The sequence below is a fragment of the Mastigoproctus giganteus genome, chromosome 7 (genome assembly GCF_048544385.1).
Source record: "Mastigoproctus giganteus isolate SK-2022 chromosome 7, ASM4854438v1, whole genome shotgun sequence".
NCBI classification, from domain to species: Eukaryota; Metazoa; Arthropoda; class Arachnida; order Uropygi; family Thelyphonidae; genus Mastigoproctus; species Mastigoproctus giganteus.
In genome coordinates, this window is record NC_143581.1 from 59,061,643 (window position 1) to 59,077,986 (window position 16,344).

General features: G+C 40.7%; 1 protein-coding gene across 1 annotated transcript in view; it reads right to left on the reverse strand.

Moving 5' to 3' along the window:
• Window positions 1–11,899: 11,899 nt before the first annotated feature.
• LOC150082932 (carboxypeptidase B-like) overlaps window positions 11,900–16,344 on the reverse strand; it is a 35,473-nt gene continuing 31,028 nt past the window's right edge. The window contains exon 10 of the mRNA XM_090378329.1: window positions 11,900–12,078. Coding sequence (XP_090234455.1) covers window positions 11,900–12,078 — 179 coding nt within the window. The remainder of the gene's footprint in view (window positions 12,079–16,344) is intronic.

Below are 16,344 nucleotides of genomic sequence, written 5' to 3' on the forward strand. Positions count from 1 at the left end.
TTTAACCACTGCCTCACAGAGGGCTACTTCCCCACTGATTGGAGGTCAGCAAGAGTGAGACTCATAATGAAGAACCCAAAAAAGCAACAAGACCTTCCGGGATCCTATAGGCCGATTGCACTGCTCTCGGTGCTCAGCAAGACTTTCGAACAACTGCTCTATCAAAAGATTGAAACCCATTACATTGGTGCGGGGCTCTCCTCTCCGAATCAACACGGTTTCAGGAGATGGTGCTCTGCAGCTGATGCTCTGGAAAACATAATGAACGAAGCACATACCTGCACCAGCAAGTATTTCCTAATAATCTCAATAGATTTTCCTGGAGTGTTTGACTCGCTATGGTGGCAAAGGGTCCTCGGCAGGCTCCGGAAGGCAAACGTACCCATCAACTTATACCGGTGCATTCAGACCTACTTTGCAAATAGATAAGTCAACGTCAGTTCAGTGCTCCGTACTGCCAGGTTTCGCGCCCAGTCTTCAGGGGTTTCCTGCAGGGCTCTGCCCTGGGACCCCTTCTGTGGAATCTGGTCCTTGATGAGTTCTTAAACTTTGACCTGAACTCAATAAAAATGCAAGCCTACGTCAATGACTTGATAATAATGCTTCAGGTAAACAGCAGAGTCCAAATGGAAGCAACGGCAAGTCGGGCGATCTCAACACTACTGCACTGGACCCAAGAGAACCAGCTCAGAATTTTGCCATAAAAGACTAGTTCCATCCTCTTGATGGATTCTCTGGAGATTAGGAAGCTCCCATAGATAAAAATCCATGGAACAACAATAAAGCAAAAAACGGAACTAAAATATCTCGGGATAGTCCTGGATAAGAACATGTCATTCACTCCACAACTCAATTACCTATGTGCCAAAATCAGGAATTACTCCGCTATGATTTCAAGAGTTATCAGAAGGGACTGGGGCTTGAAGAAGAGGACACTCTCCCTTTTTACAAGGCTATTTTCATCCCGGCTTTGTCATATGCCACAGGTGTGTGGTACAACAAAGCAATCACTGCAGTGAACAGGAAAAAACTAGACACCATACAGCGCTCTGTCCTACTGACTATCTCCAGAGCATGTTGTAAGGTTAGCACCCATACGCTCCAGGTCCTCGTTGGATCCCTTCCCGTGGACCTAGAAATTGTGCACTGTGGGCTGTTTTACCAACTTTCCACAGGGAGAGCGACTACCTGCATTGATTTCACCACCGATCCAACAAACAACACAAGTGTTGAAAAGAGGCAACAACACACCGGTAGCAGACCTGGCAAAACGATGGTCTGACTCTCCTAGAGGAGCCATAACACAGAAATTCTTCCCAGATGTACATCGGATATACCCAAGCCAGCCTGCATTGTTCGCTGAAGGCCTCCTACCACCTTTCTCCTCATGGGACATTGGTCCTTTAGGAGAAAACTCTATGACTTTGGTCTCTCAGATTCGCCGCAGTGTCACTGTGGGGAGGAAAAAACCTGGGACCACCTCATACATGAATGTCCTACCTACAAGGACCTTCGCAGCATCCTCATGAGAAAGATCCAGTTCACACTCAGGAACCAAGAACATCTCGTGTTGCAAAATGAGAACATTACCATGCCTTCACACTCTTCGCGCAGGAGCTCTTTTCAAGACAAAAAACTCTTCCACGACCACACAACCACAGGCTGACACCTCGTAAAGCTACCGGCATGGCCTCTCAGCAAGTCTACAAGCCCACAACTCTCAGTCCAAATCCTGCAAACCCAGCGACTCGTAAGAGACAATACACTTCAAGAACCAGAGGAGAGAATAAGTAAAGAAAGGAAAAGGGAAAGAATAAACTACAAGGAAAGCAGTAAGAGAGAAATGCTTCGAAGGAAAGAAAGAAAAACATTGACTGCGACAACAAAACCTGGACGGCATTCTGTCCTATGCCTCAACATCCTGGAGGAGCTTAATTTGAGTGCAGAAATACCCCCTTGCACTAGCTATCCACGATCCCACAGCACCTTGCTGCCAACATGCCACCTGGCGATCTGGACTTGGCACCTTGCCTGACCGCTTTCATTCCCTCTCCCCGGCGGGGCGGGGCGGGAGCTCTTTTCCGTCTCCTCGCTGACACCCTTTTCCCTCCTTGGGGGGGGGGGGCTTGAGCCTACCCGCTGACTTCCTATATTTCTGTCTTTTACCTCCAGTCTTCACTCTTCCCCCCCCCCCCTCTTAATGCAAGCGAATGGCCCCACACACCTAAATTTAAATACGTTCAAATTAACTTTTGCCCGTATTCTAGGCCTTTCCTGTTCAATTGACATTACTCTTTGCAATTGAAATAAAACTGATTAAATGATTTTTTTATTAGGTCCTAGCCATTGAAATCTCAGGAAATTAGGTGGCAGGACTTGGCAGAGTAAATAATTATAATACTGGTATACCTCGTCTGCCTCCACGGGGCGAAAGTGGGGAAATGTTGGGGCTCAGCAGCGGTCCAGCGGCTAAATGACCAGATGAACAACGGTACACAACAGGCAAACATGTACAATATCCATACACTTTTAAATCTCTGGCATTTCCAGCAAACTGGCATACCCATCACAATGCAAGCAGTGCGGAGATAGGGGGAACCTCTGGTGCCGCTTGACACCAAACACACTTTACTAAATTGGCATGGTGTTCTGGAACAGCCCGGTCGTTAGCCTTTACGAGCAAGACAAGATTGTCAGCGACGGTCAGTCGGGCAGATATCCGTCCCCATTAATTCATCCAATACTAAGTTCCAGAAACAGGGACGAACAATTGAACCCTCAAAGCAGCCTAGTGTCACTCTCCTAGTAATGCACTGATATCTGGTTTTGATTGAAACCTGTCTATCCTTAAGATAATCTTCTATTGTCTGCTATAAGTTTTGCAGTATTCCAGCATATCGTAGTCTGCAAAGTATGTTGGGGCACCAGCATACTTTGCAATAACATTTTAGACACTATTATACAGACTGAGGTTCCCGTCTTCAGTCTGTATAATACTTGTCTAAGATGTTATTTACAGAGTCTGCCCAACACAAGGTTTGGGTTCTATCTGGGTTTGATAGTTGTTTTTATAACCTCTCTTCTTGGCGGCTCTTTGGTCACTATTCTACAGACAACTCTTCAACGATCATTGTTTTCAGTAGGTCTCACCTCCAGGATTCTTTTTTCTTGTCTCTAATGAGGGCTGTATATTGATTCCTTAGTCTATAAGAATCTTTCAGTACATCCACTTCATTTTGTGGCCAAGATGTTCTGGCTCTTTGAAAGTGTCTCCTCACCTAGTGCACCATTTTCCTGAGTATAGTCAGTTGAGGGGGACTACCTATTATATTGGGTTTTAGGACCCAAGGCTTTGTTGCTCTGTGTATGTCGTCTTTAAATTGCATGTGTTCTGAGGTCCATTTTCTGTTTTCTGGACGAAAATCCCGAGCTTCCGGGAGAAAAAACCATGCTACCACCGCATGACACTAACTCAACCACGTTTTGAAAAAGACCCATAAAAATTCCTCCCATCATCGATGAGACTCAAAGTCGGGTTTTTCCACCTGGTGCGGGAAGGACGGTGATCCTACTAACTGTGATACACACGAGGGCAAGGAGACTGTCAGCTTCCTCAGTATTTTCCGTTGAATAGACAGTTTGGCTGTTTTTGTTAGGATGTTTGTCATAGCGCTTGCTCGTTCGGGCTACATTTGTTGTTCGATCTAGACCACTCTTTTTTCTGTTTTTGTAGCTCAGCTGCAGTAAGTTCTGTCAAGATTTGCTAGGTTTCCTTTTTTATATTAAACCTTTTAACATCTAATAGAGATTGTTGGTAAGTTTGTAGCTGCCTGTTGAGTTTAAAGGTGATAGCGCTATGATCTGATGTTGTCCAAGCTGGTTGGACACTACACTAGCCTGTAATTTTGTAGGCTCTTGAATTTGTGGCAAGAATAACATCGATGTCACTCTCCCATATAGTACTGCTAAAACTTGGGAGGTAATTTGGTTGATTTATGGGTTGGTGGGTTGATGGGTCTTGAAATGGTGAGGTAGCTATATACAGAAACTCTCCGACTTACGTAAGGGTTGCGTTCCACAGAACGCTACGTAAGTCTGATTTTACGTAAGTCGGATTTCCCCCATGTTTGTGCATCACTCGCTACTGTGCTCGCTGAATTGATTGAATCAAAAAAAGAAATGTTCAACGAACATGTAAATAAAATTATTTATTGTATTTATTCAATTTTTGTCATGCGCGGGAAAAATTACAAAAAGCGTGCAATTTAAAAAAATTTCAAAATTATAAAATTACAAAAAAAGAGAGGAGATAGGCATAACGTCAGTAGATTTTAACTCTCGAGCATCGTTGCCAGAATCGACGTCTTCAGCTGATAAGTACGCCGCTGCGGAGGTTGAGGGCTGTGGAGATTTAGAAAGGGTGGGCTGCTCAACCTTACGAAAGAACATATTAATGGATGACTCGACAGTGACTTTTTTCTTTTCATCATAGATTTCTTTATAGCAAGCAAGCATATCATTCACCCCTCTGTTAACTTTTAAGAATTGTTCGCTGTCAGGATCCATCTTCGCAAACCTGGTCATTGCCGATGCAATTTCACGAAATGCCATTGCCATCTCTCTGGTGATGAAGTGTCTCGACTTCTCATTTGGTTCGTCTTGTGCTTCGTCAGCATTTTCTTCTTTCACTATCGCTGCCTGCAAGTCAATAAGTTATTCGTTAGATAATTCCTTCTCTTCTTTCTCTATTAAATCCTCCACGTCTTTGGCATCAACCTCCAACTGAAGTAGCTCTGCAACCTTTACAATATTATCTGTAACCTATTCATATGATTTTTCTTTTTCAAATCCTTCGAAACCTTTACGTTCCGTGAGTATTTTCTTCCATGCGCCATTTAAACAACTTTTAATAATTTCCGCCCAGGCCTTATTAATGTTTAAGATGGCGTGGTAAATATTGTAAAATTTTCAAGTCTCTTAAATTAAAATTTTTCTCATCGTGTACTGCAGACAATGCCTGGGCAAATGTTTTCGTAAATAGTATGCTTTTAAATTCGAAATAACACTCTGATTCAGAGGTTGATGAGTGAAGTCGTGTTTGGCGGTAGAAATGACTCTCACGTTCGAATTGAAATCATCTAGATGCGTAGGATGTCCAGGAGCATTATCTATTAGAAGCAAAATCTTGAAAGGAACGTCGTTGTCTTTACATATTTTCAACCTCGGGAATGAAGCAGCATTTAAACCAATGCTCATAGAGAGATATTGCTATCCGTGCTCTCTGGTTCGATCGGAAATACACAGGTAGGGTGGCTTTATTGATGCGCTGCTTATCGCTGCCTAATGCACGAAGATTTTTAGAATGGTACACAAAGAGTGGTTTTAATCTGTGATCTCCCGCTGCATTAGCCAGGCTCAAAGCGTGGCCCTTTCTTTTGACGCAGTGAAACCTGGCATTGTATTTTCCTCTTTGGCAACGTATGTTCGATCTGGCATTTTTTTTTTCCAATACAGAGCAATCTCGTCAACGTTAAAATTCTGCTGTGTTGAATAGCCCCCTTCATCAATAATTTTTTCCAACACATTACAAAATTTCTCTGCAGCTGCAGAATCGGCACTGGCGATTTCACCGCATACTTTAACATTGTGGAAACCAGCCTGATGCTTGAACCTATTAAACCTCCCGTTGCTTGCCACAAACTTGGGTCGGGATTCGCCGTAGTTATCTTTAATATCTTTATAAATACTTGTTTCTTGAATGGTCATTAGACTCAGAGGCACTTGCTTCTGAATCTGATTTTCCATCATATTATTAATCGCTGTTCCATCTTTGATATAGCACCTGAACGCTGTTTTGTGGTCACTGTCGATCTTAAGTGCATTCATCCTTTGACATGTTCTTTTATACGCGTACTGTCCTTTCGTACATCTTCATTTCTAAATCAATTTTGTTTCGTGTCCTGGCACTACCACCACTTGCACTTTCCGTTGGTTGTTTTTCCTTCATCATTGTTATACGTAAATAGGAATGAATAGAAGTTTCTGAAAATTTGTTTTTTATATGATTGATAGCGCAACCATAACAGCGCAAAAAGCCACATAATTGCAGTTATCGGTATTATCGCAAATGCAATAAGATCGAGTTTACTACGCGTTTATAATTAGATGCACTAACAGAAAAGCCTAATAAACCGGAAAATGCATATTGTTTTTTGGCTGTGACCTCTAGAAACTTTCCTTTAGAAAAATATCACAAAGGCTTTCAATATTGATTCTTATAACGGGAACATATGATCACGATGAAAGCGTAGTGCAATTTCCATTTTAAATATGATCTTTTCGAGAGATAAATAGCTTATTGTATCTTTATTGTACAATTAAGATTTATTCTTAGTTGTATTCAACTTCCAAGGACTTGGAACCAATTAAAAAAATAAAAAAAAACAGTGTTATTGGGTTCACATTACGATATTTTCACGATACCTACATTTATTCCTACGGGATGCAAAATAGGTTTCCACGATTTTTTTAAGTTTGCACTGGCCGGCAAAATCTTACGTAAAGCGAAATTCCGTAAGTCGAGGAGTTCCTGTAATCTGAAAGTATCTGGCCATTGTTTGCCTACTCTGTCTTTTGTACCGCTATGCCATAAGGCTGACTGACAGTTGATATGACTTGCTACCTACTGCAAATACCACACACGTTTGTTTTGTTATTTGGTTTTTAGGAGCATTAGCAACTGAGGCCATATTGCTCCGGGATATGCGGTGGTCATTCCCTGACCTTTCCGCATCCTCCGTATTTGGTGGTGACGGGCTCGAACCCCGGTCTAATCAAGAAGCCTGTGCTACACACTGCTGCTCCTTCCCACCTGGCTACGGAGGCGCCTAATACCACACACACACTATGGTATTTGCAGTAGGTAGCAAGTCTGTGACTGCTTGTAAATATTCTATGGTAGGAATTATATCTTCATGGTCTGGAAAGTGAGATAACATAAAACTGTCCTAGATCACTAGTGATATGAACACAGATGACACATCTTTGTGACTGTAATCTCAGTATCTTTAACTGCTATTGCTGTAGAAGGGACACATGAGGTGTATTCTATGATTTTATAGCGTCTTGGGTATCCTTGAGCCCTACTCATATGTGTGTGTTTGATTCTTGGAGTACCAAGATATCTATGTCATTTCTTCTAATTTAAGCTTGATCTGACCTATAACAACTATTGCTCTTTGTGTATTCAGTTGGACGAGATTTAGAACCCTAGTCACATTTATATTTTCAGTCTGGCCCATAATTGGTCCTAGATTGTATAAGTGTTACCATGTTTTTTATAGCAGGGGGATTTGTCATTCCTGACGCTGTGTGTCAGTCAGCCGTGCTGCCTTGAAGGCAGCACATTTTGGCTGCTGATTTTTATTTCTGCAATTTTTGTAGTCATGTCGAGGAACTGCACAGCGACCACAGACAGGTTCTTTCTGACTGTAATCCCTGGCAGTGTGACCAAATTTGTGACTATTAAAGCACCTTTGTACAGGGAAGTGCTCCCTGAATGTATGACTGGTCCAGCCAGCATAGATTCTCTGTTGTGGTGAAATTTCTGCTATTACATTTAGCTCTCCGTTTTTCCTACTCTTTGTAGCTCTTTTTAAGATGAACTCATTTGTAAACTCTTCAATGTGAGTGTCTCTGTAAAGTTCTTATAATAGATGTCTGTCATTAACTCCCTTTCAGGATTTGACTCTATTATATCAAATATTAATATGCTAGGTCTCCCGTCCTTCGGCCTTTCAGTTTCTAGTCCTAGTTTAATTATCTCGTTGCGATTTTATACTTTTGTTAAATCTTCCTTTGTAGCCACTTCAAATATAACACCTAATTTTTCTCAAATTGTTAATCTTAACTTCCTGTAAATGTGGCTTTAATTTGGTTATTACTGTTTGCTTGACTGCTTCACTAGTTTTCACGGCTGTGTCTTCTTTTGGTTTTAGAATAACAATGTTAGCTTCCTTAGTAATCCTCCTTGTTTTGGTTTTAGTTTAATTTTTTTCCAGTCTTAGTTGCCTGGGTATATTTCACGGTATTAATTTGTTTATAGCTATTTTTTTAGTTTATTTTTGAGAAATTGATTCTCTGTTAACCTCGTTCTAGTATTGTCCAGCAATTCACTATTTGTAATCTTATAGCAGAGGTAATTCTATTTATTAGTTCTTATCGGACGATAAGAACCTGGCTGAGTGGGAAGCTTTGCACGATTCTTCAAGATTAACCAGAGATCAGCTTTTTTTCTAGGGCTTCGGGAAGACGCCAGCCTGAAGACATATATTCATGAGGGCAAGTAGATGGTCAGATTTTACGAGCTTGCAAATTTCTTGAACATATCTACACAAGCGAATCATGTCTGGTGCATTTGTTATCCGATTTGAGCTCCTACAGAATTAAATGTGGCTGCACTGTTTCATTGATGTATGCAGTATTATTAGCCCCTCTCTGCTGTTGTGCTTCAGTAAAGATAGTCTTCCAGATGGAAAAATACATTCAAAATATTGACAGCAACGTCATTCCAACTTTGTTTTCTGGGGACCCTCGGGTATGATAATACTATTCGTGCTGTCCCCATTGGGAAGTTTGTTAGTCACAATCTGGTAGACAGCACTACTAGGATTTGTGTTGCCGGAGGCTGATACCAAGTAGTTCTAGGAAGTTCTTTTCTTATTGGAGATTAACTTGGCATATGCGTTTCTAACATTCCTATACGCATTTCTTAATGTTTTTACTTCAAGGCTGGGGCCATAATCATCGGGTACGCTGAAAAGTTTTTCATGCCAGTTGGACTCTCATTCTAAGGGTCTCCAGTTCCTGGCACCACCAACGAACAGCAGTAGTACATGGTTTTCTCTTTTTCATAGAGGTGTCATAAGTAGAGACGATAGTGTTGTTAAGTTTATCCACGTATTCATTTACAGCAAGGCTTAACCGATTGGTCAAGACTTGGAAGGTTAGCGTCCAGCGATTCTGCAAATTTGTCCCAGTCAGCACATTTAATGGCATAGCGGGCGATATCATGATACGTAGAGGGAGCTGGATCCACTTGAAACTAGGGAAAAGGTAGTTGTCCAATAGTTTGAAGTGGTCCAGGCCTCTTTTACCTTCCAGCTGATGAACTTATAAGATATTGATCGAGTAGCCGTAGTCACATATATATGGAGTGCTTTTCAGCAGCTTGAGCTAAACATGTAAGCAATTATTAGGCTAGTTTAGCACCACGAAAGAAGATGTAGCAATGCAGTCCTCTATATAACTACCCGTTGTATGTGCTAGCGCGATCTTCAGTATTACTATGTCATAGTCGGCATCGAAAATTAGCGTCCGATGCACATATCTTGCCAGTTGGATGTAAAGCTGTGTCCCACTGCAGGTAATGGACGTAAGAACTACGTCCTCGCCTTGTCTACAGCACATGGAGATAATGTAAAGAGATTCAAGCGCACAGATGTTAAGCAGGGTGCATAGCAAATTAATCTTAAGTTTTTGAGATTCGTTTTTCTTACCAGCCCTCATGTGTAGTACCGTTGGCGTAATCACCGTTCACCCCCATCGGGTGGAAAAGACTTGCGGTTCGAATCCCGTCCAAGATGCAAAGAATTTTATCGATCTTTTTCACAACGTCGGTCTTAGGCAAGGATAGCGTAGTTTTTTTCTTTTGGAAACTCAAATTTTTCGTACCCGAAACAAATCGACCACAGAGCACACTCAATTTAGAGACTTATTATATTTGGTGCAATATGGTCTAAGTTGCTGATACGCCTAAAACCCTAAAACAACAACTTTCTTACCACAATGGCTGCCGAGCTAGTGTCTGTAGAGGTTCATCACCGTATAACAGAGAGGTATCCGTTTTTTCTACCCATATGCGTGTAGGGTTTCCTTGATGCATCAATGTTTTTCTCCTTCATTTTGACTGATCTACATCCAAGAAGGACAGCGTTTCTTAATGGTAACAATGCAGCAACCTTTTTTTTTTTTTTTTTTTTTTTTTGTGGCTAAGCTAATGTTTTCCTACTTACCATGCTTTTTTTTTTTTTATTTATGAACTGCGTACATTGCCATTTTATATTTTTCGGATAGCATATAGTCATATGAGCTACGTATAAAAATTAAAACGCTAATTATGTTATTCGCTGATCTCAGCGAAACACGAATGAAAAAAGTTATTGTCATTGCACTTTAAAGATAAGCTGTGGATTTTCAGAACTCAACTTCCATTTAATTTTAGCAAAACTCTTCATTGAGGCGTAACTTGGGTATGGGTAGGTGTGGCCATAGGCCACAGGCGCCGTTTCGTCTTAGGCATCGAATGGAGTTAAGAGCAACTCCCCCTCAACCTTTTCCCTCAAAAGCATTCTTCATTAACCTTTCACCTCACAATCCATTATTCGTATAATTTAATTAATTAAAAATATTAATGTTATAATTAATTTGAATGGGTTATGTAATTTTTTATTATTTTATTACTATATTGTAATGCAATTAAATTAACGGCGCATTTATGTATTTGGCCGTCGGATGTCAAAATCCCTACTTGGGCTTCTGTGTTTCTGCAAGAATCTGTTTGGATTTTTGAAGACACAATTCATGCCACTGTGTAAAGTGCATCTTTAATGAAAAGATAATGATTTTGATTGTAAACGCATTAATTGTGCTCGGGGTGGTTGATTTTGATCAAGGAACGGCAGCCTTTTCCTTTGTTGGTTCTATTTTTGTTCATGAGAACCATATCAGAATTATAATTCGGATACACTTACAAGGTGTATCTGAAATATAATTTATGTAAAATACAGAAAGCATCATATTACTGACATGCCATAGAGAATCTTCCTTTGTGCCACGCTTGCATAGAGTTTCTGATTCCTGGTGTAGACTATCATGTCTCTGGATTCAATTAATAACGCCAAATATAAAATGCGTGCGGATTACCTGTTACTAATTGTTGGTGTTTGGGTGCATTAGCAACTAAGGCCATATTGCTCCGGGGATATGCGGTGGTCATTCCCTGACCTTTCCGCATCTGGTGGTGACGGGCTCGAACCCCGGTTTAATCAAGAATCGTGTGCTACGCACTGCTGCTCCTTCCCACCTGGCTACGGAGGCGCCTCTGTTACTAATACTTATAAAAAGATCAAGAACTTAAATATTCAGTCTCTGCAAATTCTTAAAGATATTCTTATGGCGTTACCTAAGTTATTTATATAACTTAGGTAACGTTACCTAATGGCGTTATGTAACGTTATGGTCTTATGGCGTTACCTACGTTATATAAATGACTTAGGTAACGCCATAAGAATAACATTGATTAAGCAGTTTTCAGTATCATGCTTCCTGTCAACTCTTTCTTTACAATTGTTTCCTTATAATTAAATTCCAAATTTAATTTTACATCGGCAGTGCATTGTGCTGTGGGAAAAGAATTGATGCCTATAATTATAATAACAAATTAATACCGAAACTTACTTCTTTCAGCACGTTCAGAACATCTTTTAAATGTCGAATATTACAATAATCTTAAATATTGCCGGCTCATGATTTTTTTTTTTTTTTTTTTTTTTTTTGCACTGTGATGAGACCTTTGTTTGAGAATCATTCATTCCATTGGCTTTCTAATTATTGCAACTTGCCCGACATCAACCAATGAAACATTAACAAATCATTTATAAATATTTAATAGATCATTAATTTTTAATGCTGTCTGATGCTTTAATTTTAGTATTAAGTGTTTATGTAAATATGCAGATATGCTTAAATCTTCCAATGGACCAAAGTAGCACACTTTATTAAGATTTACGTCTTGTTTTTCAACAATAACAAATCACGACTTTTTTTATTATTTTTTAAATTAAGCAATTGCTTTTATAGCAGCCTTCAGGCCTGCCCATGTCTCTTCTCCTGTAGGGATGAGCTGACTTCTCGGTAGCATGAAACCATACCTTCCTTGATCTCTCAGTTCCAGTGCAAATGCCATTCTCATACCCACTCTAGAGTAAGCATAGTCTACGGTGGAACCTGCTGCTTCATCTGTGATAAAACAAAAAAAAATTACACAATCAAACATACTTATCAAATTGGGCGTGTTTAATTCACGTTACTAATATAAAAAATGAAGTTAGTCACTGCTAAATAAAAATATAAATGTTTTTAATAACTTGATGCCATAGTTATATACCTGGAAAATGTAACCAGCATCCTCCGTGATCAAAAAATAATAATAGGAGCCGACGTGAACTGTCGATCGCAGGCTTGGTACAGCCATACTCCGGATAGACATGGAACGAGGAATGGGCAGCGCTTGGAAGAATTCCTTGCAACATCAACCATCACTGTACTAAACAAGCCAAACCACCTACCAACCTATTGTAACCTCAGGTGGGAAGCCACAATAGACGTCTCACTAGCAACTAGAAACATCGCAGGCAACATAACCGATTGGCAGCTGCAGGACGCCTGGACAACCTCCGATCACAGGGCCCTGACCTTCCAACTAAACAGAGACCACCAGAGACCCCACCTAGCAACAAGAATGCTCCACAGATATGCACTCCACACTGCTGATTGGAATGTATATACTGGTGTTCAAAGAAAGTGCACCACCTAGGAATTTCACATTTCTAACCCTTTTTCGCGATGGTATGTTACATTAATGACCAGCATCACAAATGGAAATATAAACAAAAGATTTTTATTAATAGTTAAGGCAAAGCTAAGTAATATTTGACAGGTGTTCTCAAAATATTCCAAAATGAGCATTTGCAACCTTTATACAACAGTTTTGGTAAGCACGACAATTATAGCTGAAATGTTATCAGAAGCCCTCAGTTTGCTTCAGGTTATCATTTTAAATGGAAAACAAAATGAAAAGTTCACCAGGTGCAAACTGGTTGATATTTAGTTGAACCGCCTCTGGCCTGATGACAGCAGCACACTGACGTCGAGGCATTGACATTATCAATTTCTGAAGATAATCAACTGATAGTTCTTGGTTCCAAACACGAATTTTGGCTTCCTGAAGTTCACAAAGGGTCTTTGGTTTCTTTCTGGCAACTGTAGATTCCACACAACCAACAGTTCTCTATAGGATTCAGGTCCGGGCTGTTTCCTGGCCAGCTAAGAGTTGTAATGGACCGTTCTTCCAACCATTTTTTTCACCTGTAACAAATGTAAACACATTACTGCCGAACATCTAATGCAAAAATGAAGCTAAGGTAACTACAGAAGTGCCTACTTACACTTTTAGCCCGATGACAAGGAGCAGAGTCGTCCTGAAAGATGCAGGTACTTGGCAGGTTGAAATGGTCGCTAATGGTTGGCAGCAATTTGCCTTCCAATATAGCCAGGTATCCAATGGCATTTACGGAACCTTTTATAAACTGCAGGTGACCTACTGCGCGATACGAAATGCACCACCATATCATTTGGCTGGTAGGGTATTTCACTGTAGACACCATACAGTGTGGATGGTATTGTTCACCATGTTTACGGCGAATCGTTTGTCCTCCCATCAGCGCCATGCAGGCTGAATTTCTTCTCGTTCGAGAAAATAACTGACTTCCCCTGCTCGGGGGCCCATTTGGCATGCTCCTTACACCAAATTAATCGGGGCTTCTTCTTAGGACGACGGGCTTCAAGTCCATTTTTGAAGAGGCTTCTTCTGACTGTTACTGCACTTGCTACCGCTCCTGTATGTTCTTCCCATTCTCTTTTCAGCTTAGACGAAGAAGTTTTACGGTTTTTAAGGCATAAGCGCTTCAAAGCGCGATCCTGTTTTGGTGTGGAGACGCGTTTGCGTCCGATTCCTCTTTTTCCTATCAGCAGAACAAGTATTCTTGAGTTTGGAAAGAAATCTACTCATTATCGACTGATTACAAGACACTCTATAAGCAATATGACGGGAAGAAAATCCTTCCTCCCGTAAAGCAACGATAGCCCTCTTTCTTCGCGGCGTAAACTGCACGTAAAGCCAAGGCCACACAGAACGCTGCGCTATGTATGCTACGTATGCTTTGTACGATATGTTTGCTACGTTGGCTACAACAAGTGGCCACACTGGCTACGATTCGAAATAGATTTCAGCAGAGAAAAAGAACTAAATTTCTTGCATGCGGGTCTACTGCGCATGCCCGTAGTCAGCGACGCTTAAAAATATAGCCACAAATCAAACAACACGGCGACGTAGCTAGACAGCGTACATAGCGTACGCAGTTCTGTGTGGGCCCTGACTGCTTGATCCTTCATGTAAGACAAAACTGGAACTCTTATGAGAAGTGAGAAAACTCCACTTCCCAGAACGTTGACTACCGGACGGGACAACAGTCCCATGAATGACTCCCAACTGTGACATTTTGCACAACCTGTTCAGCCAAACCAACATTGGATCGGCTCTGCTGGGCCTCAAGTTTTTCTGGATGGTGCGGACCTGACCCTGCGGTCTGGTTTGCTCCCACCCATGCACACAGGCCACATTGGCAACCTGAGCCAGCTCTCTTGTCTGGCTCACTGTCTCACCTCTTCCTGGCAGGGTGGGGAGGGGACAGTAAACTGTCCCCTCCCCACCCTGCCACCCTATTTCTTCCCTTTGGTGGGGCATGGGCATGCCCCACTGTAAACTGGAGTTGCCTTCCCTTTCGGCTCCATATTTCTGTCTATTTGCCCCCCAGTCTTCAGCCTTCACCCCACTCTATCTGATAGCAACGTGAACACGCCCCACACAATCTAAAATCACCAATCTAAATTAATTTTGCCCAACATTTTGGACTTCTAGCGCTCCCCGCGACGCGTACGCGATTTTTTTTTTTTGTTTTAAGGTCCTAGCCACTGAAATCTTAGGAAATTAGGTGGCAGGACCTGCCAGAGTGAACTATATACTAGTGAGTACCTGGTCTGCCTCCACGGGGCTAAAGTGGGACAACGTCGGGCCTCAGTAGGGGTCTGGCGGCTAAATGACCAGATGAACAACGGTACAAGGCATCAAATATATACAAAGTCCATACACTTTTAAATCTCTGGCTTTTCCAGTCAACTGGTTCACCCACAATGTAAACTACGCGGAGATGGGGAACCCCCCCTGGTGCCGCTTGACCCTAAACACACTTTACACTTGACACTTTACGTTGTCTATAAAGGGAACTATTTTTCCCATGCATTGCAAACATAGCGACGTTGCGCTCTGTGTGGCCTCAGCTTAACTCGCCATCCTGACACAAGCAAGGATTGACTGCAATATGAGCGTGCTTATATAGCTGACAGTAACAGCTGATGCAATATTACGTCATTATCTACGCGTTTCAATCTTATCTGATGCAATATTACGTCATCACCTAAGCGTTTCAATATTATCTGATGCAATCTGTAAGAAACGTATCGCCCCTTAAAATTGTAATTTCCTTTATTACGAAAATTACAATTTTAAGGGGCGATACATTTTCTTTGAACACCAGTGTATTAAATTCTTCGTTGTACTAGTTTAAGGCGCCCTTTCTTGGCTGTCTTATGTGCTTAACGTCTTCAAAACAATTCGTGTGTCGAGCAATTTGTAAATTACGATCGGTTGATATTTATTGAATAAATCGTATAGTTCTTATGTATTTTTTATGTATTTCAGTGCAATTTTTAATGAAGCAATGGTATTTTTATAGCTTTGTTTTGGATTGAAATCTGAATAACTGCAGATGCCCTGAAAGATTAAACACCTGCTCTCGTGTTGCAATTACTTGATGACACGTAAGAATGTGTTCATGACTTAACATTTGTATCCTTCCCCAAAGGAATTAAACTCCTGCTGTATGCAGTGATTATTACTTTATTTAGATAAAGTTTTACATTTCTTGTAATAATCTAATCCGCAATAAACATATGTAACCTGCTCTCACCCTCTTTAAAACTATAGACTAGGCTGATACTAATAATTTCATTATAAATATAATAAAAGGTAATATTATGGCTTTTCATAGTCCGAGGAAAAGCATATCCTTTCCCTTCTCAGAAACTGTAGACAACCAGTTAATTAAAAGCCTCTATCATCCTAAATTTAGGAATAATATTTACAGATAATTGTTCATTCGCTATTTATTATAAATAATATTTTTTCATCAGCCTTCAGAAAACTACGATTAATCAAGAGATTCTCCCATTCACTACACATTTCTATTTTAACGAAAAATCATACACCACATCAATTCTTCTTTTATTAGAATTTCCATGCCCCATCTATTTTTTAAACTCCTCGAATTTAATAATAAATAAGATTTAAGAAAGAAAAATTCAAATTCCTATTCCAAAGTGTTAACT